The sequence below is a fragment of the Apteryx mantelli genome, chromosome 13, assembly GCF_036417845.1.
Source record: "Apteryx mantelli isolate bAptMan1 chromosome 13, bAptMan1.hap1, whole genome shotgun sequence".
NCBI lineage: Eukaryota > Metazoa > Chordata > Aves > Apterygiformes > Apterygidae > Apteryx > Apteryx mantelli.
Window position 1 is genome coordinate 968,712 of NC_089990.1, and position 23,462 is coordinate 992,173.

Genomic DNA, 23,462 nt, shown 5'->3' on the forward strand with positions numbered 1-23,462 from the left:
AGCAGTTAGTGGTGGTATTGACAGCTGGAATAATACAAACACACAGACAGAGAAGGATTACAGAAGTCTTCTTAGGAAACCCAGCTAAAAATAACAGAAACCAACCAGCCCCTCTTCCCTTCCCACAAATATCTGTGAAAGCCTAGATGGAAACACTGTCATCCTTTTTATTCCAGCTTTATCTGTTATTCATTATTTGCCTGGGAATCATAAGGAAGCCAGGGGTGAGCCAAGTGTTTCTCAGAGGACATCGCAGGTTGACCACCACGTGTAGCTTGCGGTGTTACAGACCTGCTCTTCAACAGGGTCCCCAAGCGCAGGGGACATAAATGGGCTCCTCCACTACTGGGTTCGCTGCGTGGCATGAAGAAGGCTTTGTGCGATTTATCTTTTTAACTCATTTCTCAAAGAAGCAGAGCTCTGAGTGTGTTTACATGTGTGTTTGTCTGTATCCGTGTGCCTGCTCCTCCCCAGATACAATTGTAATGTGGTCATTTCCGTCATGTTTAAAATAGAGATCTCAAAGGTAGTGAGCTGCTACAAGCTTGTGAAAATAGTTTGCTGGCCCGAGGAGTGAAAGAGACCCTCTTAATGGCCCTGCTGAGGGAGAGGGAGTACTATGAGATGAGCCCTTATTAGACACCAGAGAAACCGCACCGGCGTGCCCGTGCTAAGACACAACCCCCTAGGAAACCCGTCTTCGTTGCTTCTGCTGCTCGTAGCTCCGAACGATGAGCGCGTTTCTTCTGAGCTTTGAAGGAACGTGGAACGTGGAGGGGAAGCGCGAGAAGCAGACGGGCAGGGAGGTGGGTGCGGAGGGCGGCTTTTCTCGCAGGATCGCGGGGTCCTTCTGGGAGCCCTGAAGCGCATTCCGGAATCGCAGCGGACCCCGCGGAGACCCCGCCGTGGCAGTGCCCGCCTCTAGAAGTAGGCTTTGGGGCTCTCCTGCCGGGTTTCGGCAGGGAGGCAGCGCGGTGGTGCGTCCGGGCGCCCCTTTCCCTTGGGGGCGGCGCTGGGCGCCTTTCCCTTTGGGGGGGAAAGCTATAAACTCGTCGTGGGATTAGCACGAATATTTTCTGCCCGTTCTTATCGAGGCTCGGAAAGATCGTTTCCTGGATTTCCTTGGGAAAGTACTTTTGTGGAAAGGGTGGGTGGGAAGGAGGAAGCTGCCTGTCGGCCCTGACCTGGACGGAGACCCTCGGAAACCCTCTCCGCGCCAGCTCGGCGGCGGCGGCGGGGAGGGCTGCGGAGCGCGGCGAGGTCCGTGGGCGCTGCCCCCCTGCCCTCGGTGCGTCCGGTCCCCGGGAGCTGGGCTTTGGGCAGCGCTCGCCACCGCGGAAGCAGCCTGCCGAAGCCTGGGAACCTGGCAGCAAACGGGGGAGGAAAGGTGGGACGCTCCCGCTCCCTCCCCGCCGCTGCTGCCGCCGCCAGGACTCGCGCGGAGGGGAAGGAAGTGTCGTTCGCTGACTTCACGTTTCCACTGGCGTGGTGTGAAGCCGAGTTCACTCGGATGCCAGGCGCGCCTCGGGAGCGCACGCCGCTCCCTGCCCGCCGTGCCGCGCCGCCCCGGGCGCCCGTCCTGCAGCCGGAGCCCTCCGATCCCCCGCTTTGCCCTCCGGCTGCAGCGGAGGCAGGACGTCGCTTGGCTCCTGCGCGGGTGGTTGATGGGTCGTGCTCGGCACCGGCGCAGCCATGCTGTTCTATCAGCTCAACCCGCCTGCGTCGAGGGGTGAGCGCGCCCGCGGCCGCCGCGCTTGCTCTCTCGCCTGGGCTCTTTAGGGGGACCAAAACCCTCGGGCCCTTCCCTTTCGGGGGGAGCGGGCAGCGGGGGGGGTCGGTGGCCGTGGCTGGGAGGGCGGGAGGGTCGGAGGATCTCATCGGAGCTCTCGGCTGGAGGGAGCCAGACCCGAGGTGCCGCCGTGCCGTGCCGTGCCGTGGCCGTGGCCGCAGCCGGCTCCTTGGCTCTGCTGCGGGAGGTGCGGGAGCAGAGCGGGACGGCTTCCCGCAGGTCAGGATGAGGCGTGTTCGGCAGGGCAGGTATGCGGGGAGCCTGCTCTTGCTCGGGCCCGACCCGTCCTGCGGACAAGAGAGGAATTTGTTCTCCAGGGCTGTCGGGACAGAAGGTAATTAAAATGGAGTATGAGTGTTTTTGTGCTTCGGGGTTGCGCGGTCCCGGTGTGTGGGGTTTTCCCCACCCAGTGGAACAGGGGTGCGCTGTCTGCTGTCCTGCGGTCGCCAGCGGGATGCGTGCTGGGGCCGGCGCCAACGCTCCCCTCCGAGCCCGCGCGCTCGGCTAAGCGGAGCGCCCTCGCCTTGCCAGCACACGTGTTCTCCTTCCACGAACGCGGAGCCGGCTTGACCCAGCTGCCCTCTCCGAGCTCTGGAAACGCCTCTCCTGCAAGGCGGCAAGGCCGGGCTCTGCGGCGGGTGGAAGGGCCCCGCTCCGGCGCGCTCGTCGGAGCCGATTCCTGCGCGACGCGCTTTGCGGCTCCGAGGCTGCTCTGTCCTGGGCTTCGTGGCTTAGGGAGGAGGGAGGCCGCAGGCACGCTTTCCAAAGTCATGTTGGCCCGGTTAAAAACGGCAGCTGGAGTCAGTCTCCAGAGTTTAGGTCTCTGTCAGGATTACTGGATTTTGAGTCCCGCAGAGGTCGGGTGGGTTCAGAGTCAGGGTTTTGGTTGGGCACGAACAGACAAAGTTAAGGACAGCTGCGAGGTTTGGACCCAGATTCAGATTCCTATTCCAAGCTTTCTTCCCCAGAATTCTGAAGTATTTGGGTCCAGGGTTTTGGCTTTTTTCCCGTCCTTAGTTGAACTTCTTATTTTGTGCTTTCTTAATTTCTGCTGCAGCTTTATAACGGTAAATGCAGCTAGAGCTCTTAGCGGAGGCTGTTGGTGAATGTTGATGAATCAGGGGTGTTTCATATGCTTTTGGTGAATGAGCCCTGATTCCCATCTTTATTAAGTGGAGCTTCTGTGAGAGTGATGAGAAAGAATCTGAAATTTCAGTCACGTTTTCTACATTTCAGGGTAAACGTTTGTCACAATTACAAATATAAATCTTAGTAGGCAGCGAACTGCTGACACCAGGCAGCAGCTTTCTTTGGCTGCTTTAGCTTTGGGCTGTTTTTCCTCAAGTCCTGTAAATTTGAGAAATTTCCCAGAAAATAGTGTTGGCTGTTGGAGGGGCTCATCCAGGGAATAGTTGAACAGTGCATGAAGAAATAGGAATAGTCCAGATGGCGGGTTCGTAGAAAACCCTTCAGTGTCAGGATTTTTGTTTCACAAGGGCTGGCTGCGAGCAGGTCTCGGTTATTGCTGTACGGCCTCGTTTTTGGCATGTTGCATCTCCCGGCGGAGCTGGAGTCCAGGCCGGGGGCCAGTGCCCCGGAGCAGAGCCTGGAGGTCTCAGTTCAAACCTCTTTGGTTGTGCAGGTCATGAGCCTCCTCCGTCAGCCCTCCTCCCGGTTGGTATCTCGTTCCCTGACCGGCGCTGGGGTCGCTTGCTGTACAGCCTCGCTGCCCCCAGGGCAAGCTTGGGCCCAAAGTTAGGGTCATCTGTATTTTAGACCCAGTTCTATCATCTGTAATCTCGATAGGTTAGTAGTGATTAGGGAGGAAGTGATGTATCACGGATCGAGGCCCATAATCTTTCACAGCCATTTGTTCATATCTGGTATTGTGTTATAATTCCCCTCTGTTAAGAAGAAGGCTGTTTAGATAGGGTGTACGTGGTATCAGGATGAAAGCGAGCTTGAAAGAAAAGGAGGGGGTTGTCCAAGATGTTGGGAGGTAGAGGGGAAAATGTTTCTTTGGCAGACTTTTGTGGAGGATGTGTGCAAAGGGCCTGTGAAGTGACCGGCCCTAAACTTTGATGAGCTTTAAATTATTTATTAAAAATAACATTGTTCCTCTCTTGCCTGGCAAAATACTTTATTTGGTTTGGTGGGTTTAGAGACAAAACGGTTCATCAGGAGGTTAAAATTGTTTCTTGTGGACATAAGACTTCTGGTTTACCTCCTCCTTTTTGTGTTAACAGAGGCTCTAAAGCCAAACGGTTTCTGCTGTGAAGTCCTATCTTTGGCAAAGAGCCTCTTCTGTGCAGAAGGCATTAATGCCACCAGCAGGCGCACGCACTGGGTTCCCGTGCTCCCTTTGTCGCAATCACTCATTTCCACTGGTTTGTGCATACAAAATATCGGCTCAGGCCGTACTGGGGTGGGTCTGATGCTGGGGAGCAGAGAGAGCGGGCCGAGCTCCAGTGCCCGCTGCGGTTCTGTGGAGCATCGCTCTTGCCAGATGGGACACTCAGGCTGTTTGTTTGCTTTGTTTCAGAAATCGAAGCCAAGAAAGCCTGCGACTGGCTGCGAGCAGCAGGATTTCCTCAGTATGCCCAGCTTTATGAAGGTGAGGGCTACCTCTTCAGTGCTCTATATGGGGAAAGGGTTAGATATGTTTTTCTCCACAGTAACGTGTCCTAGAAAGCTGACCATGCTGCTGTGTGTGAAGAGCAGACAGCCCTCCGCTGCTGTGCTGCCGCTCAGTGGTTCCTGATCCCGATCCCGATCCCCCCGAGGCCTGGGGAGCTGAGAGCACTCCGGGGCTGAGGGTGCGAGAAGCGCTTAGCTCCTGGGGAGAAGGAAAGAGCCTTGTGCACAGGGCAGCACTCCTGACCTCCAGCAGGAAGCATTCAAAACCCGTTGCCCCTTAACGACTGCGCAGAGAAACACGACAGATTCAGCACAGCCTCCAGCTTCTCGTTGGCCTGAGTCCTGTCAGTAAGATCAGGACGCTCAGGGATGTGGGCGTACAAGTTTCAAACACCAGCGGGAACGAAGGTGGCTCTGCCCTTGTGTCTCCGTGGCAGTGGTGCTCTGATCATGGGCATGCTCTAATCAGCTGTATACAGACTCCTGGTGGCTGGAGTTGGCATGGGAAGGTCTTTTGATACTCCTCACGATGCCCTTCATTTCAAGGCTTCACTATTACCCCCAGTGTGGATGACCAAGAAGTTCCTGGCCTTTACATGGTCCTATATTGTATATCTTAGCTAAATACCAAGGATGACTGCAGGGAGAGGTTACAGAGCACTGGGGAGAGGAGAGGATGAAGAGGATTGTTTGCTAATTATATGATTATATGTTAAAACTTTAAGCCTTCAGAGTTGATTGTGGTCTGGAAAACTAGCCGTGCTATTAACTTTTCTGCATTCCTGAACTTTTCCCCTTCAGGCAGGGCTGCTAGAAAGTTCCCAAGACGCCTGGTCAGGCCAAGGGAAGACAGGTTTTGGAAAGCTGATCGTGTCTCTAAGTAGTTTAATAAGTGTTTGCAGTGGGTGTTAATGCACGGGCAGCCAATGTAGGTAACTCGGAGAACGAACGTTTCCTTCCTCCCTCCCTACTTACATGTCCTGGATACTAGTGCCCTGCCCCAATATATTATTTGGCAGGAAGGCCTATGCTTTCTGAACATGAAGCAAAACCTTGCCTGGAGCAGACTGGATCTCCGTACTGTAAGGTTCCCAAAGGGAAGATGATGTTCGGAAGGGATGGGTGTATATATATCCAAGAGACTTTCTCACATGTTCTCTGCTAGATACGCACACAGTTTACACATTAACTCTTCCGATGGATCTCTTCTCTGGTTCAGCTGTGTTTTCTTCAAGCACATGGCGCAGACTGCTGGTCCCTGTTGGGGGAGGACCAGTGCCGAAGAACCACAGCTCCAGCTCAGCCTAGGCCCGGCTAGAACAATAGCTGGAAGCCTGGCCTCCAGACACGGTGCGGAGCCAGCTATTGTTCAGCCTGGACACTTCCACTGCACCCCCTCCCTTCCCCGCAGCACCAGCACAGAAAGCATGCTCTGGCCTCCTTGATGATTCTTCGCGGGCTGCCTGTTTGTTTCTGGTTTCTATTTTAGGGGGCAGCCTCCTCGCATAGCCATGTGCAAGGACTCCCCAGATTCCTGTAGGTGAGACCTCAGCTCCAGGTGTTTGCCCTGAATAATGCTTGTAACTCAGGGAAACAAGAATTGGGTGCTAAATGCTGGAGTCTATGAATAAACCAACCCTTTTCCAGTCTCACTGAGCAAAAATTTCCACATACTACGACTGTTTCATTCTGTTTTTCTCCGCAGCTGGCAGGGCTCAGTTTTCCCTTGATAATTGCACTTGGTAGCTTCATTAACAATCAGACTTAGACACTTGTGGTTAATTGTCAAAGTCCTGTGTAGCTGGTTCCAGCAGAGCTTTCTCCGAGGAGAAAGACATGAGCAGGGAATTTGATGGAGGCCCTATGGTGCTTTTCCCCTCTGCTCTAACTTACCTGAAAAATGCTTCACCTTTGTCACCACAGCAGTAACTGAAAAACCCCAACGTGAATGCGTTGCCCAAAGTCTCTGGGCATGCACCACCTTTGGCTGGTCCTCTAACCACTGTCCCGAGGCCAGCAAGCCTATCTGCCTTTGGAGACCCAACCCACGGTCTTTGAGGCAGGGGGAGGACTTGAATGAGATGCTGGAGCTACCGTACTGCTCTACCCTATATGGCTTTCTTGACCCTGGGGGATTAGCGAGGGAAGGGAGTCATAGAGACTTCAAGAGAGCTCAGTGTATGTATAATACGTTGTTTTACGGGGCACTAAGATATCTCTTGGGCAGTATTTGGGAGGCGGCCGCTCTCCAAAAAACGCCATGGGTGGAGGCCACAGTTTTCCTCCACACCTGACCTCAGCAATGTCTTCCTTCAGGTTTCTCTCTCTTGTGCTTTAGGCAACTGGGCATAGGCTCCAGATTTTGTGCCCACTGCTGCCAGATGTGCGGTGGGACTTTGGGCAATAAATTATTGTGGTCACGCCTTTGGTGAAGCGAGGTCTGATCCTTGCATGGCAGATGAGAGAAGGGCGTAGAGAGGGGGTGGCTGCTGCTTGGTGAAAGCTAACTTCAGAAACAAAACGATCCCTGCTGAGCTGGAATGGCTTGTTGTCTCGAGGCTCTCCTTTGAACAGCCTGTGCGAGATGGTCAGTTCCTCCACTTTTACACATACCACGAACCTGCTAATTAAAAGCTCCCAGTGTAAACTAGTGCCTTCAGAGACACGTGGGCATGAGCAAGAAGCCTCTGTTGTTCAGAGGGGAGAAGATAGCGCGGTAATCCATGCCTCCTCTCCTGCGCTCTCACCCTTTCATCCAGGTGCCAAGAGGAAAATCAGCCTCTGTGTTTGTCCTCGCTGCGCTGCTTGCAGCTCAGGACTCCCTGAAATAGGACACAGCCTGGGCTCCAGATGTGTTCAGGTCGGGAACAGAGCTGCTCGCTGGTACCTGCGTGGGTGTGTGAAAGCACTGTGAAGGGCTGGGTTTTATTTCTGGATCAGCTAATCTCGGAGCGCTAAAACTGGGCTAGCACCTCCACCCCAGCAAAAGTCTTTTTCCATGAGGTGTGCTCGTTCCAGGTATGCCAAGGTCCCTGGGCACAATAACCTGAGATTAGTTGTCCTGCAAGGGGAAAATTGCCTGAAAATGAGCAGATGACAGCTGTCTGCTGCGTAAGGGACGTTTCCTTCTCGGTTTTGTGGCTTGTGTCGCAAGCCCGTCTGCTCGCAGTCCAGGGGGGTTCGTTTCTACCCCTCTCCCTGTTTGTCAAAATCATCACTCTGACCTCTGCATTTTGCTTGCCATCATCACCACAGTACCGGAGCATCACTGATTCTCTTCTCTCCGTTCCCTTATTTATCTGTCTTTTATTCTTTGCTAGTTGCCTTCTGGGGCTGCAGTCTGGGAGACAAAAAATGTCCCTTCAGGAGGAAATATTGCCGGCAAACCTCCTCCTTGTGCGTTTGGAGTTCGCAGGCTGAGTCCTGCCTGTGAAGAGCTGCCTCTCAGCAAGCTGAATGAGGTTGTCCCCTGTTTGTAGGTTGCCCTCTAAGGATGACATTGCTTCCACTCCCACTGCCACGGCTGTCAGGGGTAGCTGCTCCCAGTGGCAATACGATACCCGAGCCTGACCGGCTTCTTTTGACTCTTACAGTCCAGAAGCCTCCCACGCCTTTCGTCTTTACTGCTCTCCTGTTTTCCTCCTTTGCTGTCCATCCTCTGTGTCTCTCCTCTTCTTATTCCTTTCAGTATCTCCCTTCTCCCACACTTGCATTTTGTTGTTGCACCTGGTGGAAGGACTAGCTCAGAAACGGTGATTAATTTTCGTCTTGCTCTTCTCCTCAGACTCGTTGTTCCCGCTTGACATCATCGCTGTGAAGAAAGACCACAGTTTCCTGGACCAGGACTCGCTCAAATCTCTGTGCAGGTATAGCTTCCTTCAAGCTAGATTAATGTCTGCAGAAAATTGAAGAAAAACAAGGACTTGCCTCAGGCAAAGACTCGCCACAGCCACTTTGTCGCTGTGTTGGGCCAGTGCTGGGTTAGCCCTGAAATTCCCTGTGGGGCATCACCAGCGTGGCGGGCACAGCAAGGTAGATTGCCTCCTACCTAGCCTGGCAGTGACGTGTTGTGGTCTGGAGAAATGGCATCTGAAAGGGGCTACATCTGTGCGGTGGGGGGTTTGGATACTTTATTCTTTCAAATCTGGAAAAGTTGCCAACTTGTTGGATGCAGTATGGTGCTAGAGAAACTGCGGTATTTTGAACATACGAAGCCCTGAAGAACAGGAGCATTTACCAGGAATTCTTCTCCTCTTTGATTAACTTTCAGGCTCTATTTTAACCTTATGTATGGGTAACTCCAGCCTGTAGAGCTCTATTCAGAAATGAATTAGTCAGAGGTAAACTCTAAAACTGAGCAGAGGTGCAAAGGGAGACACATTTTTGCTGTACCAGCTACCCATGCTCTGTTCTTTTACCGCTAGTTGCTCTGGGTCATACCTCGTATACATGTGATCCTGAGGGGAATGAGGCATGAGGCATGTTCCCCCAAAATCTATTTTGTATAGCTTTATTTTGCAAGGATGCTTAATAATGCCTCTGAGAATAAAACAGTTTTTGGAAACCACATCTCTGGGAAACAGTGAAGGGATTTTGCTCAGTTGTTTGCATAAGCCAAATTCAGGTCAAGGTGCCTGTGGCTGAAATTCTATCTGTGGACAGAATTTCACTTGGTCATCTGGTGCTTGCCCCCTGCAAATAAAAGAAAATATGCAGTGAGGGATTTGCTGAGCTTTCGTGCAATGAGAGGTGCTGCGTGAAAATTACATGCTGTTAATTAGCCCTTTGAGCAGGTTTTAGGAGCTGGGTTGGGGGTGTTCAGTGGTGGTAGGCTTGTTCAAGAGTGTCTCCACCGTCAGTTTTGGACTGTTCAATTTCTTTGTATGGCTGGAGTCTGTGTTGGTAGATTCATTCTCTTTTCCCGGAATAAACATTTTGTTGGTTGTTCTGACTAAGGATTTCTCTTTTAATGAAGTGCGTGGCTAGAGGCCTTAGCTTAGTTTGTGTGAGTAACATTAGTCATCCCAAGTGCCTGGCAACAAAACTGCGTGATATGTTTTCCACAAAGACACACTACTCTTTGCAACAACAGGGTTGAAAATAGCTTCAAGAGATGCCACTGTATAGTTTTTTTGGCAGAGAATGTGTTATGGTATTTCAGAGATGAACTCTGTAAATGCTACTGTCTTCACTAAGCAAAAATATCTAAAAGAGGGGAGACTTCGTATCCCCCACGATCTCTGACTGTCCAGTGAGGCTGTGCATCAGTCTGGTGGTGTGAATGACTCAGGTCCCTACTTTTGTTTTTTGGAACACATCATTATGTCTGCGACGCCACGCTGACTCCACGATGAGAAACCGAGTGGTACTCAGCACGACTAATATTCCTTGTTTTCCTTCCCACACACACGTCTGTGCAACAGAAAGGACAAGAGATAAGAACTTTATCTGTTACTTATTTACTCTTCCAATACAGAGGCTGCTCTGATGGGCAGGGAGGGGATCCCCTGTTTCAGTTCCTCTGGGTGCATTGCAAGTTCTTGTTTTTTTTCTTTTTCTTACTGCAGTCATAGCGGGGTGGGGGAGCTGAGGAGTAGTTTCTGAAGTGCTGGGATAACAGTCCGTTCCTGTCTGAGCTTTGATGTCCTTTTGCCTTTGTCTGTCTGGCTGGAGGAGTTTCTGAGATTGTTTTGCTCCGATAACTTGGAACGGGTCATCTCCACCTGCTCCTATGATCACTTCAAGCAGTCTGTGTCAGAGCTGGTGCCCCCGGGAAGAGTGTGCTCTGGGCGGGACACGAAGGACCAAGGTTCTTGGAAAAGAAAAGTCTGGAGCCACTTTCCAAAGCTGTTGTGTAGTCTTGAGGGGCCTCGAGGTGGCCGTGGGCAGCATTTGGCTAACAAAAAGGCCAAAAAGGGGAAATAAACATGTAGCTCTTCCAAGAAAATGAAATCCCTTGTACATGTATTCTTCCCCACTGGCACAGACATGTTTCCATCTCGCTCCCTCTGCCAAAAGTCCATTAATTTAATCCCTTTGCTGTTGAACTTCTCCAGCCAGCGAGGAGCAGAGTGGGAGGCTGCTTGGCTGAGCTCCAGATGAGTGACAGGCAGGGCACATGTTTGATATTGCAGTTGCTTGGACCGGATAAAGTCAGTTCTTTGCTTCCAACTCAGTCTCTCTGCTCTTGTTAATCAGACAAATTTTCTCTCCAAAGCCGTGATGCTTACATAAATGCCAGGCCTTTCTCAGGTGACCTGCAGGTAAACCTAAGTGACCTTTACTCCAAGCTTACTCACTTCAGGTGAACACCAGCTTGATTCTGACGGTCAGTCATCAACTTTTGGCTCACAGCTGTCATTACTTTAGAGTTATTTTTTTCTCCCCCACAAAAACTGACTTACAGCAGCTCTCCTTCAGCAGCATCCTAGAACCAGCAGGGCACTGTGGATTTTAGCAGTGAAGTAGGTGGGCATGATCAGCGTTAGGCTTCTGCACCTGCGTGGTTGACTTTGCCCATCTGGCTCAGAGTGCACACTGGTAAACCATGGCTGTCTTGTTCGGGAGTTTTCAGTAGGGTTGCAAAAGGAGTATTAGTCGAATTTTTCGTAAAATGTACCTGATTTTTTTTTTTTTTTTTTTTTTTGTCTGTGCAGACTTGGTATTTGCATGCTGGAACAAAACTTGTGTTGTGCTTGTAGTAGCATTTATGAAGCTGCTAATTAAACTGAGTTAATTGCAGATTCATTCACTTCTGTAAATAAAAAAAAAAAAAAAAAAGGACCTTGAACTCTAGCCTAGAGAACTTGAAGGGGCAAGTCTAGCAGGCTCAGAGAAGGGCCAGCAGCCACCAGTTCCAAGGTCTCTTCCTAGCGCTGGCGCTGATGCTCTGCGTGCACATGGCTGACTCGCACCCCTCTAGCTGTGGCCGAGTAACCTTCCCTTTTTGTGGTCGCGCTTTTGGGGCAGCAGTCTCTCTTGGGTTCCTGCAGAATTTGCACATAAAACTGCATATTCAGAATGCTTTGATTGTGGTTTTTCTTCCACGCGTCTTGCTGACATGTGCGGAGCCCAGAGTCAGGCAGGTAACCTGGCGTGTGCACGTCAGCTTTGTGGGAACGGTTCGGGGATGTCTGCGGGACTGTCCTCGCTGTGCCCTCTGCTAGCCGACCATTTCCTCAGGGCAGCTCTGGAAACCGTCCCCAATCTGTGTTTAGGAGCCGTTTGCCTTCCACCGGGCTCTGTGCAAGCGCAGAGGAGATGCGTTTCTCTAAGCACGCTGGAGATCTAATTAAATTCCTGCTGGGGATTTGCCATCTTGCCTGGTGGGATCTCTCTTCCCTACCTCCCTGCTTGTTCACTAGCCATTATATTGCTAGCTTCCTTGTGGAAACCGTTACTAAATTGATCAGAAATTGGACAATGGATAAAGCAAGACTTAATCTGCCGTCAGCTAAGTGTCAGCACAGTTTAGCTGGCTTCCCGGAGTGGCTTAGTAATAGGCAGGGAGGTGGGTGCCTCATGTCCGGGGCTCGTGTCTTCCCTTCCCACCTCAGAGCATTTCATTAAAACACTCGGCATAAAGCAGCTCCCTCTGTTTTCTTTTCACCGCCTGCTGCTTGCTTTTCTTCCCATGTCTTTGTGAAACACAGGTTTTATTTTCCCTTGTGTTCCCCATCAGCTAGTGCCGAGCCGGCCCCAGCAGCGCTCCAGGGCGGCGGCGGTGGTGGTGCTGGTGGTGGCAGTGGTGCTCAGCCTCTGCAGCCCGGCGGAGGAGCCTCATGCCCGCGGGTGATGCCCTGTGGCCTCTGCAGCGCTGGGCCTCTTCAAGAGCCCAGGCACTGCGTTTTAGTGAGGACTGCTCCAGAAAGCATCGCGTTCCCCTGCACCCCTCCGCTCACCCGCTGCACCTTCGTGCAGACCCGGAGCTAACACGCGCAGCGGATGGAGGGATGGGACATTCCTGACCACCTCCAAAGCCACGTGCTTTCACCCCAGGGTGAGCAGGCAAACCAGCTCCCAGGCATTCGCTGATGCTGGCAGGTGGCTGTTTTGGGGAGATTTATGGGGTTTGCCCCAGAGCCTTGGAAATAACAAACTACCTAGGTAATCCTGAGGGAATCCCAAGATGATGTTCCCAAGGGGTTGGAGTGGACAGATTGAGCGGACAGATAATGAAGTATCTGCAAAGAAACGAGGTATGCGTTCTGGGAGAAAAGCGAGATGAGGTCATGGTGCTGGCCTGGGCCCAGCGTGGTTGTGGATGGGAGCTGCTCTGGCTTCCTTTCCGCTCTACCGGATCTCCACTGCTGCGGTAGGAGCTTCTTTACAGCCTGAGGCTGGGAGAGAGGCCACTCTTGCTTCTCTCCCTCCTGCCGTGCCCTCCAGAGCCCTGGCACAGCGGTGGATTCCCACCCTCTGCATACACGCCTGAGCTGGGCCATCTCCTTTCCCAGCCCCATGCTTTGGTTCGCTGGGGCTGGTTTCGCGCCTGACCATAGCTGGGCTTCGAGCCTTCCTTACCACGTTGCACCCTCTGTCCCCACTCTCCACCTCCCCAGCACACGTGCTCCCCGTGCTTTGCCAGCGCTGCATCTTGCCCGAGCAGAGGCATCGCAAGCTGGGCTGAGCACATACTCAGATGCAAAGTGAAGACTATTTGCAATCAGGCCTCTGGAGCCAAAAACAGCCTTGGCCTTAAACCCACTGGGTCACTAAGTCATACCGCCTTTGATCTAATTGCCTGAAGATGTTTGTAGTGTTCTTATTGCTTGGCATTTATAATCTGAAATCAGAATGATCTTAGTGTTTGGTGACTTTGGAGCGAGGCTCTTGAGAATAAAAGCCTGAGCTTGTTTTAGCTCAAGGAGGAAAGAGAGTCACTTTGTGTTTAAGCTGGAGAACCCGTCAGTACCAGAGAGGGTTAACAGCACGCCCCGGCATGGCCGGAAGAGCTTGGCCCAAGCTGCTCCTCCGCGGAGGCGGCTGCAGAGGTCACAGCTGCCTTCCAGCACCATGAATGGGGCTAACTTACAGCCAAGGACAAAAACTTCAAAAAGCAGAGGAAGTGCCCTCTGGAACGCATGGCAAATGAGACTTGAAAGTCACCGGCATCCAAGTGGATCGCAGCAGTGTGCAGGGGTGCAGCGAGTGGCGGGAGGCAGGCGTCCTTTGATGCTGTGGCCGCTGTTGTGGGAGAGTAAACAGAGATTGCTGGAGTAGCTGTAAGTATGTAGGTTTGGCCAGAATGTCCCAGTACCTGTACTGAAGGAGCGGACTGTCTTTCTGATTTATACACTTGCAAAATCCCCTCTGGCATGCAATCAAACACATGTGCCACTAGTGTGCTAGAGCCGTTGAAACTCCTTGGTCGCGATGCCAAAGGCTCATAGGATTGCGTTCTCATGCTTGGGTAAAGGAGATGCGAGGTGTCCATCGGACCTTTTCTCCAGCCAGAGGGTGCAGCTTTGTGAACCTGCCCTGGGACTGTGTGCTCCGCTGGGAATAAACTTGGAGCTGCCCCAGGCTCCGCATGTCCATTTGATCCCTTGATCCCCAGCTGTTTGGTGGCAGGTGACAATGTGCAACAAGAGCTCTTAGACAGAAAAAAAAATTGCAGCTAGAGTAGGAAGCCAGAACCGGAGTAAAGCTTCTCTTGTTTTTTTTTTTTTGCAGGAGGCTGATGACCCTGAACACATGTGCCTCCATGAAGCTGGAAGTCCACTTTCAGCGTAAACAGGTAAGGCCCGGGCTTTCAAGGGCAGGCCGGGGACTGAGGGGCGCAGGGGGGAATGTGTGCAAACTGGTGGAGCAGCAAACCTGTTTTCATTAATAACATCAGTAATATTCTAGGGCTGACCCTGTACTGGTGCACATAACAACACCCAGCTCTCTCTGCCCCAGGCACTGCTGTTGGTTTATTTTTTTTCGTCATCTCCCAGGAAAGACATGACCCAGGGACCGCCTGGTCGAATCAGGAGCCCGCGTTCTCCTGCTGCATACGGTGGTGCCCCGTGGCACTGTACCCCGTGGGTGCTGCCTGGAAGGCGGCTGTTAAATGAGCTAGCCAGTTTGCTCTGGCTAAAGCAGCCACGATAGTCTCCACGAGGCGGTGGGATGACGAACAGCCTGCTAGATGGGGTAGGCAGGGTGTGGGAGAGAAAAAACTCAGCAGCCGCAGGGGCCGCCTCTGCCGCTGGCCCAGCAGTGCCGGGGACGGGAGGGAAGGCTGGAAGCGTTGGGCGGGTGGGAGCTGTCCTGGAGGCTGCCAGGTGGCCAAACCCGCAAGCTGTAGGTCTCTGTTGAGTCAGGATTGTTGAGAGCCCTGCTCCGGCAGGGCTCCAGGGATGTGAAGCCCTGGTGGCTCTTTCTTGCTCTTCCTTCACCATCGCGTTCACAGTGTCAGTGGGAAGTTTCTTTGGGTGTGAGGTGCCTTCTGCTGTGTTTAGTCCTTTCCCTTCAGAGTCTTTTGTTTAGTGCTGTGCATCCCTGGTAGAAAGTGCTTCATGTCAGAGGTCCCATTCGTCATGTTTGAACGCAATGTTGTGAAGGCCGTATGAGCTGGTGAATACCGTAGGGGTAAAGGGATGCTTCAGCATGGGCTCAGTGGGGCTGTCCTTGGCCCGTGATCCCAGGTGAGCTCCCATCCCCACGACGTGCGTTGCAGAGCGCTCGTGCTGCGGAGGGGGAGCCTGCAGCTGCTGCAGTACAGTGCCGCGCAGTGAGCTGCGAGGGGATTTCCTTAAGCAGATCTCTGGCAGGATGGATTAGTGAGGAAACCTAACCCCAAAGGGGGCTCCTCCACAGGGAGAAATAAAACCAGCCCATGTGTCGCGAACAATAAAGCACAAGTCTCAGCGTTGTTTACTGTGGGCTTCGTGTGCTCTGCGTCCCACCTGTGCGCTGTGGCAGCTGGAGGACCAGGACCTCCAAGCCAAGGGCTCCCACCTGTCCGGCAAAATTGCAGGAAGGTCGCCATGTGGGGATATTGTTCCCGTGTCCGGATCCCCTTCTCCAGGGCACAAACAAGCAAAGGGGGAAGGGGACGATGGCGCGCTGGCTGGCTGAATGTAAAGCTGTTTATGCTTCAGCTATTGCAACAGCTCCAAGGTAGTGGGGTTTAAAATAGAAATGCCACAGATAGTGGAGATAGTTGCTAGGACGGTTGTTTGGGGCAGATCTAGCTGATGCCGTGAGTCAGGCAGAATGCTCTGCAAGTTATCAGATCACAGTCAGGAGCTGAAAGCGTGGCGCTTTCCTGTGGGCATGGGGCAGAATGAGCTTAAAACTCAAAGCCATAGATTTTAGCAGCACTTTATTGCTTTTCATTTCTTCTTTGGAAGGCATTGAAGCTTTTAACGCCAGCCAATGTCTTTCATCACAGGTAAAGCTACTTGGTCACTATTCTACTTTTCTTTTTCTCCATTTTTATTCATCACTGTTTTCAGGAAATTATGACTGGGGAGGGGAAAGAGCATTTCTGTTCTGAATTTTTGGTGTCTGCATCCTCCTCTTCTTTCACCCTACCCTTCCAGTTTGGATCAGCTCTTACAATCATTTTCCTATTCTAGCAGGCCTTACCATCCAAAGTCCAGGGAAACATTAGATAAATGGCTGTGACATTTAGACTGACTGAAGCAAGTAGTCTGATAGTTTGGATACCTTCTCATGACCATACTACTTTCTTGAAGAAACAAACTGTTCTATGGAGATTCTTTAATGGGAAGCTGATGGACTCTGTTTTGGCATTAAAAAATATATTGGCATATTAATAACAAACTTTTCATATTTCCCTTAATGAATAATACATGTAAAACGTCCACCAGTTTGGTATTAAGCATATGGAAATCATTATGTGGGTGTATTCCTACTTGTTCCAACTGCCCTTATTTTGATTTGGGAAATCATGCTGTATTGAACGCCCAGATCCCTTATTCTCCTTCAGTTCATAACTGGATGTTTCTGAGGAAGGGATCAGCAGAGAAATAGCTAACCACAGCATATGTTTAATGTGTCATTGCTAGGTGTCAGGGTGAGCATCCCTGTTAGATAAACGCAGAGAGTATCCCAGCTTTCCCATATCTGTCGTTTCTTCTCTCTCCACAGAAAGCATCATCTCAGGAAAGACCTAGTTGGTCTGCTTAACTCTGCCCGCTCCTTCCTTATCACTGCTAGGGCATAGCAGTCAATGCAAAAGTGAGTCAGTCTCACGCTCCAGAAGGATGGCTTGGCTGGACCTGGGAGTTTTCTCTTGGGTCTTGGAGGCCATGGGCTTGAATCATAATTCAGGAACACTTTTGATATGAACAGATCTATCAGAAGCAAAAGTGTCCCTGTCTGCCCGTTGTCTCCTAGCTGGGTCTGTTCCTCTGGACACCACCTTTCGCTCTGGGCAGCCCTGGAGCCTGGCTGGCTCATGAGCCTCAAGTGTTTCTGCTGGCTCACATGACCGGCGTGCCGTCTGTCAGGGTACAACAGCAAGACATGTCATGCTGTTATAAATACATGGCGTTACTGCTTCTCCGTTCCTATGAGACATTTAGAATTAGCATGGAAATAGCGTCTTCCCTTCCCTAGTACAATATAGCCCTCGGAGTGTGGGCAAAATACTTGGCTACTTAACCTCTCTGTTACGGAAAGCAATCAGAGTGGGATTGTTGAGTCATTTAATGGGTCATGCACACAACTCACTTTCTCCATCCAAAGCTGTGCTGAGGGCTGTGACTTCAGGTTGAGTATATATCCCTGACAAGGGGGGAGGGAGGATGTACCGACTGACTCCATTGGTCTGATTCTTCCCTGTTTTTGGTCACCCTCAGAATGAAGACTCTGAAGAGGAAGATCTGTGCGCCATCAGTGACCGGTGGGCTTTTCAGAGGGAAAGTAAGAGGTGGTCCAGAGTGGGGTCTGTCGATGTCCTCTCCCAAGGCTCGGAAGTCCTGAATTCCACCATGAGGCAGACGTCCAGCCGTGAGAGTGTCCTCACAGACCTGAGCACCAACCTGGAGGCTGTGTCGCTCCACAGCAATGCCAGCACAGGCAGCACAGGTGGCACTCTCGGCATCGTGGTCACGCCACCTGACCCATCCCCGATACGGGACACTGCCACCATTGCCAAATCCAGCCAAAGTTTAAGTGACCGCTCCTTGACAGACCAGCCCTCAAACCAGAGCGAGGGCTCTAAGGAGAAACCTAGGAAGCGAAGGTCTCGCAGCTTCTTAAAGAGGATTGAGTCTCTCCGAAGGAAGGACAAAGAGAAAGCCAGCTCAGAAGAGAAGGATGCCCCAAGCAACGGTGTCACGACCAAACCAGGATGGGACTCTGTGAAGTGTAATGGGGACCTTACAGTCACCAAGGCCAACTGCCCTAAAAGAGGAATATCTGCTTCTTTCCATGGCAAAAAACACTTCTTTTCAGTATCATACAGGACTAACCGCTTGTTAGGCTCACGAGGGAGCAAGGTGAGCTCTGACCCGAAACGCAGTGGAGTTTACCTAGAGGACTTTGAAGCAGCCATGAAAAACAGCAACAACTGGGCTGCTGGAGAATACCCACACCGGCAGGCGTGCAAAGGGGATTGCTTGGTCTACATTCCCAGGGACCACAAGCCGGGCACTTTCCCCAAATCCCTCTCCATTGAGAGCTTGTGTCCTTTGGGTGGCAGCTCCTTGACCAACTGGAAATCTGGGAACAAATCTGTTGGGCTGGCGGGAGGTGGAGGGGGTGGCAGCAGCAGCAGCATGGAGGACTCATCCTCCCCACAGGGCTTTGAGTACCGGCAGCGGAGGGGTTCGTGCAGCTCCCTGGGCAGCCGGGTGAGTGTGTATGACAATGTGCCAGAGTTTGACAGCGGCGAGGATTTCTCCAAGGTGGATGGGGAGGTGACCTACGAGAACCTTGACGACATATTGCAACACATGTGGGGCCTGCAGCAAAAAGTGGAGCTTTGGTATAAAGCCATTTCCCCAGACCTGGTTGGGGAGGAAGGGGACGAGGAGGAGGAAGAGACAGACTCAGGAGGGGAGCCCACTTTCCCTTCAAACCTGCACTTCGAAGAGCAGTCCATGTCTGATGTTGGCACATCTGCCAGTGATTTCGACAGCACGGGCAACTCTTTGAATGAGGCCGAGGAGATCGAGATGCGGGAGCGCCGGGACTCCGGCGTGGGAGCGTCGCTCACCAGGCCGTGTAGGTAAGCGGGGCTGCGGGGCTCTGGGCCGCGTCACTCCTGCAGCATCTCCATGCCTGGTGAAAGTGTCTCAGGAGCAGCCGGCGGGTGGGAAGAGCTCATTCCTCTAAAGGCAGCGTTTTGTAGAGGTCGCTCCTGGAGCTGGTGGAGCATGCTGGTGGCCTCGGGCATTGCAAGCCTTTCCTAAGGCTTTTCTGCACCTAGGATTCAGGGTCCTGGATTTAGGGGGAACAGCACTGCAGCCTTTTCTTGGTGCCATGCAGACTCTGGCTTGGCAGCCTGCTTATGTCATCCTTTCCCTTGTGACTGAAAAGATGTGGAGCTAATGAAGCTGCTGATTAAAAGAAAGCCCCCAGGGTGCCCGAGGAGCTGGGCAGCGAGGAGAGCTCGGCGCGGGTTGTTGGTGCGCTCTGGTGGCCAGAAGCAACCACTGCTGGCACTCGCAAGAGAGACACTCGTTCTCGCTGCCACTGGCCCTGTTACCTACAACCTGGGATCTGCCTGCCCATATGCACCTGTAAATAAATGCTTTTAACTTAGATTCATTTATTAAGAACAGGTCTGAAATGCAGGAGACGCTTTCACTATGCTCGTTTTCCCTTTTACTTCCTTTGAAAACTCCAGCCATTGCTGGATTTTGTGGAGTTTCTAGCCCCTGCTAGGCAGACACTGGAGGGTAATGTGCCTGCTGGCGGGGTGTGGAGGGACGTAGTAGGGTGGTTGTTCGTTAGGTGGGAACGTCCGTTGCGCCTTTCCGGGTTTGGGGACATACAGGAGCAGCGGGGCAGGAACCTTCCCAGAGCAGCCTGGATTTGGAAAGGATTTATAGCAGGCTTCCGAGAGAATGCTGCCTCATTGGGGTGTCATTTGTTGTTCAGAAAGTAAGTTTTGAGTTGGGGATGTCCCTTTTGCCTCGGCATTGCTCTGTGTGGTGGTCCCGCAGGCTTGCATCTCTCCGAGCATATAAATTCTCCCCGTCTCTGGGATGTGCTGGGCTAGTCTTTGCATTTCGGTGTGGAGCGTGGTGAGCCTGTGCAGCCCAGGGTGGCAAATAGGGAGGATGGTGGTTGCTTCAAGGGCACCAAGGCGGGGGGACCTGTCCTTTACGGTAAAAGAAAATGTCAGTCAACTTCTTGTATCTCTGTGCTCCTCCCTAGCACCTTCTAACACTCAGTTTGTAAGTACCAGGATTAGAAAAGAGCACGCACAGCACTAGGTTTTGCGCTGGAATTGCTCCCTTCAAGCTTGGTTTAGCCTGGCTGCTGGAGCACCTGCACCTTCCCCTAATGCAGGAGGGGCCTTGGGCCTGCTCCGGGCTGGGCAGCAGCCAAGGAGGAGGGAAACACTCTTCCTGGGCCACTGCTCTGCCACCAGCGTGCCCTGTCGCCCCGCAGGAAGCTCCGCTGGCACAGCTTCCAGAACTCCCACAGACCCAGCCTGAACTCTGCCTCCCTGGAGATCAACCGCCAGTCGTCGGCTCAGCTCAACCTGCTCCAGAAATGCTCCCTGCTTCGCCTCACTGCCATCATGGAGAAATATTCTGTGCCCCACAAGCAAGCCTGGACGTGGTGAGCTAATGGGGAGGGAGAAACCTAGACGACGTGCGTGAGTGACAAGCATCGGGCTTTGACTCTGCCTGCAACGTGCACGGAGCCATATCCAGCACAGGTTCCTCAGCCCAGGGCAGAAGCGAGCTCCATGTGTGGAGACGATGGAGAGGGAGGAGAAATAGCTGAACAGAGACTCTCCTTGCTCTGCATGGCTATGTGTGTCCTCACAAGTGTGGTCTGGGGGCTGCAGCCTGACTCCCAGCATTGGCTGCGTCCAGGAGGGTTGGATGCAGTTATCTGTAGAGCATTAAAAATGCTACACAGTGTAAGAGAGCAGGGCAGTGGTTTCCTACTGCAGCTAAGTATTAAAACATGTTGGCTTAGAAGAAGATGTAGCACTTGCTGCTCAAATCTTGCCTTTCTTATATTCAAAACAAGGCAGAGGCATCTGTGTGGGTGTGCGCACGTGTGTTTTGCCTGATGTCCTTCTCCCTTCTGTGCAGTGATGCTGAGGGAGTTGTTCATTATACTGAATTATTCTATCATTATTCTGTCCCACCCTCACAGGACAGTGCCCAAGTTTATGAAGAGGAGTAAAGTCCCCGACTACAGGGACAAAATGGTCTTTGGGGTGCCGCCAATCATCAACGTGCAGAGGACAGGGCAGCCTCTGCCCCAGAGCATCCAGCAGGCGATGCGCTACATCCGCAGCCAGTGCCTGGACCAGGTGAGGGGCTGTTTGCGCGATACAGGAGCGCACGCGGCCTTCGCTGACCCTTCTCCGAGGCGTTGGGGTGCTCTCAGGAAGCTGCTAAGAGATAGCACTGTGATTTCTGGAACCAAGCTAGCTTTAAAGAGTGCTTTTTGTTCACCTTGTGTAGGAGTATCCATTCAGCGATGTCAGGACTGTGTTGTAAGCCATATGAGTAGTGACTGTTTTCTGCTATGGTATATTTAGCCCAGACTGCACTCAAGGCTGAGAGGAGGAGGGGAATAGTTATTTGTCCCCAAAACAGTGTAATGCACCCTTGGTGCTGCCAGGCCATGGCAGATACTGCTGCCCTGGTGACGGTAGTGTTGGCTTCCTGTGGGTGCTGGGGGAAGGAGACCCCCCCACTCGCCTCTGCTATGGAGGTTTAATGTTTGGGCTGCAAATTCTTCACGCTGTGCAGCTCCTACCTGCCATGGGGGGTTATTTGCCACTGGAGACTCCTGCAGTGCTCAAACTGGGGAGTCTCCTTTGCCTCTGTGCATCGTCCCTGTCGTCACCTCCAGCGTAGCTCCCTGCCCATGCAGCCTCTTGGATAGGGAGCCCCTTTCCTTCCCTGCTGGACCTTTGACTCTTTCTGCTCCTGTTGTGTCCCAGGGCAGAGAGGGCATCCAGCTGATTTGGAGGTGCTAGCAAAGTTCGCAAGATGGTGGTGGCGTAGGGAGCGTTTGGGGAAGGTGCAACAGTGCTCAGTTGTGGTGAAAGGGGAGGGCGAGATTTTCACGGGGAACTCCGCATCCCACCAGCGTTTTTCTTGGCCAGGCTCTGCTTCCAGGGTTGCTGAGAACTGAGGCTTTCTGGGGAAAGGGCTTCCTCATATGTCCTAGGAGAGTCGGCCCAGACATCTGGGTATTGTGGCCTTCTGCCAGGGGTCCAGCACCCACTTTGCTTTTGAACGATGACCTGTTCTTCCTCGGGCAGGTTGGCATTTTCCGGAAGTCGGGGGTGAAGTCCCGGATTCAGGCGCTCAGGCACATGAATGAAACCAGCCCTGACAACGTCAACTACGATGGGCAGTCGGCCTATGATGTGGCTGACCTGCTGAAACAGTATTTCCGTGACCTGCCAGAGCCCATCTTCACCAGCAAGCTCACAGACACCTTCTTGCAAATCTACCAGTGTAAGTGCTCCCCGCAGAATGTCCTCCCGGGGTAGAGCCATGCAGGTCTCCTGGGGCTCATGAGAGGGCCCAGGGTCAAAAGGGAGCCGTTCTAAGGCAACAGATGCTGATATAGGGCAGGTCAGCCACTGGGCTGCCAGGCTTGGGGTGAAGACCAGGATCTCCCAGGGAAGAGGAATCTCTGTTCTTGGCTCCCTGCTGCATTCAGAGAGAGGATGTAGGGAACAGGCTAATTGATTAGTTAACACCAGGTGATTCCCCGTCGGGAGAGAGCTGACTGACCACGCGTTTTTCCTCTGTGCCATCAGTCGTGTCCAAGGAGCAGCGGCTGCAGGCTGTGCAGGCTGCCATTATCCTCATGCCTGATGAGAACCGGGAGGTGCTGCAGACATTGCTGTACTTCCTCAGTGACATTGCCTCCGCGGAGGAGAACCAAATGACTGCCGGAAACCTCGCGGTGTGTCTGGCCCCGTCCATCTTCCACCTCAACGTGTCCAAGAAGGAAAGCACCTCGCCAAGGTAATGATTAGACTAGCTCTGGCCTTCACAGCCTTCCTACATCCCCCGTCTCCTCCTGTTGCAGCTCTCTCCATTGCCTCTTCCCTGTCTTGGGAACGGCAGGCCATGCGTACCAGGTGTTAAGGCATGGTGGGAACATGCCTGTTCTCAGCACAACCCTCTTTTTCTCTGCTTAGCAAAGCAAGGGGCTGGGGCGGGGGGCGGCGGGTGAGCGTGTCAGAATGTAACACCCCGTTGCTCGGTCCTAGCAATGTACGCTCTCTTTCGCAGGGTGATACACAAGAGAGGCACCGTGGGGAAGCCTGACCAGAAAGACCTGAATGAGAACATGGCTGCTACTCAGGGGCTCTCCCACATGATCACAGATTGCAAGAAGCTCTTCCAGGTGGGTGGCTGCAGCTCTTCCAGCCTGGCGTTGCTCCCCACAGGCACTGCCAGCAGGAGATGTGATCTCACTGTGAGATTGCTGGTCTTGTGGGGTCAGTGTGGAGTGACCTAATGGCACCCCATCCTCGGGCAGGCATCTACCACAGGTCAGTCAGCCCCAGGAGCAATGAGGGGTCAGTGAATCCCAGCTTCACAGTGTCTCATGGCGATGCAGGTCACAAACTACAGGATATATGTTCAGAAAGGCTGTGTCCATCCCTCACTGCCCTCCTTGGCCAGATGAGGAGTTGTAGTATTCTAGCTATGCAGGACCGGTGATAAGTCCATCTCGGTGAGGATACCCAATGGTGCCCAGCACCAGGGAAATGCATAACTGGGCAGATAAGCACTGACGTGCTCTTAGGAGTATTTCTGTTTAGAACTTCCTCACTTAAAGGTGGGCTTGCACCCCCGCAGCAGAACCACTGCCTCCTACTGCCTGTGGCTTCGGAGTTCAGGTCTGC

General features: G+C 52.7%; 1 protein-coding gene across 6 annotated transcripts in view; it reads left to right on the forward strand.

Annotated features, from left to right (window-relative positions):
- STARD8 (StAR related lipid transfer domain containing 8) overlaps positions 1-23,462 on the forward strand; it is a 108,464-nt gene that overhangs the window by 80,458 nt on the left and 4,544 nt on the right. For 5 of the 6 annotated variants that reach the window (XM_067304520.1, XM_067304517.1, XM_067304518.1 and 2 more), the window contains 9 exons: positions 4,332-4,403; positions 8,211-8,292; positions 14,102-14,165; positions 17,245-18,617; positions 20,009-20,182; positions 20,732-20,891; positions 21,855-22,053; positions 22,362-22,572; positions 22,843-22,957. In XM_067304520.1, the coding sequence (XP_067160621.1) occupies positions 14,109-14,165; positions 17,245-18,617; positions 20,009-20,182; positions 20,732-20,891; positions 21,855-22,053; positions 22,362-22,572; positions 22,843-22,957 (2,289 nt within the window). In that variant the 5' untranslated portion in view covers positions 4,332-4,403; positions 8,211-8,292; positions 14,102-14,108. Of the gene's footprint in view, positions 1-1,708; positions 1,730-4,331; positions 4,404-8,210; positions 8,293-14,101; positions 14,166-17,244; positions 18,618-20,008; positions 20,183-20,731; positions 20,892-21,854; positions 22,054-22,361; positions 22,573-22,842; positions 22,958-23,462 lie in introns of those variants that run through there. The other variant, XM_067304522.1, reaches the window with a different exon arrangement.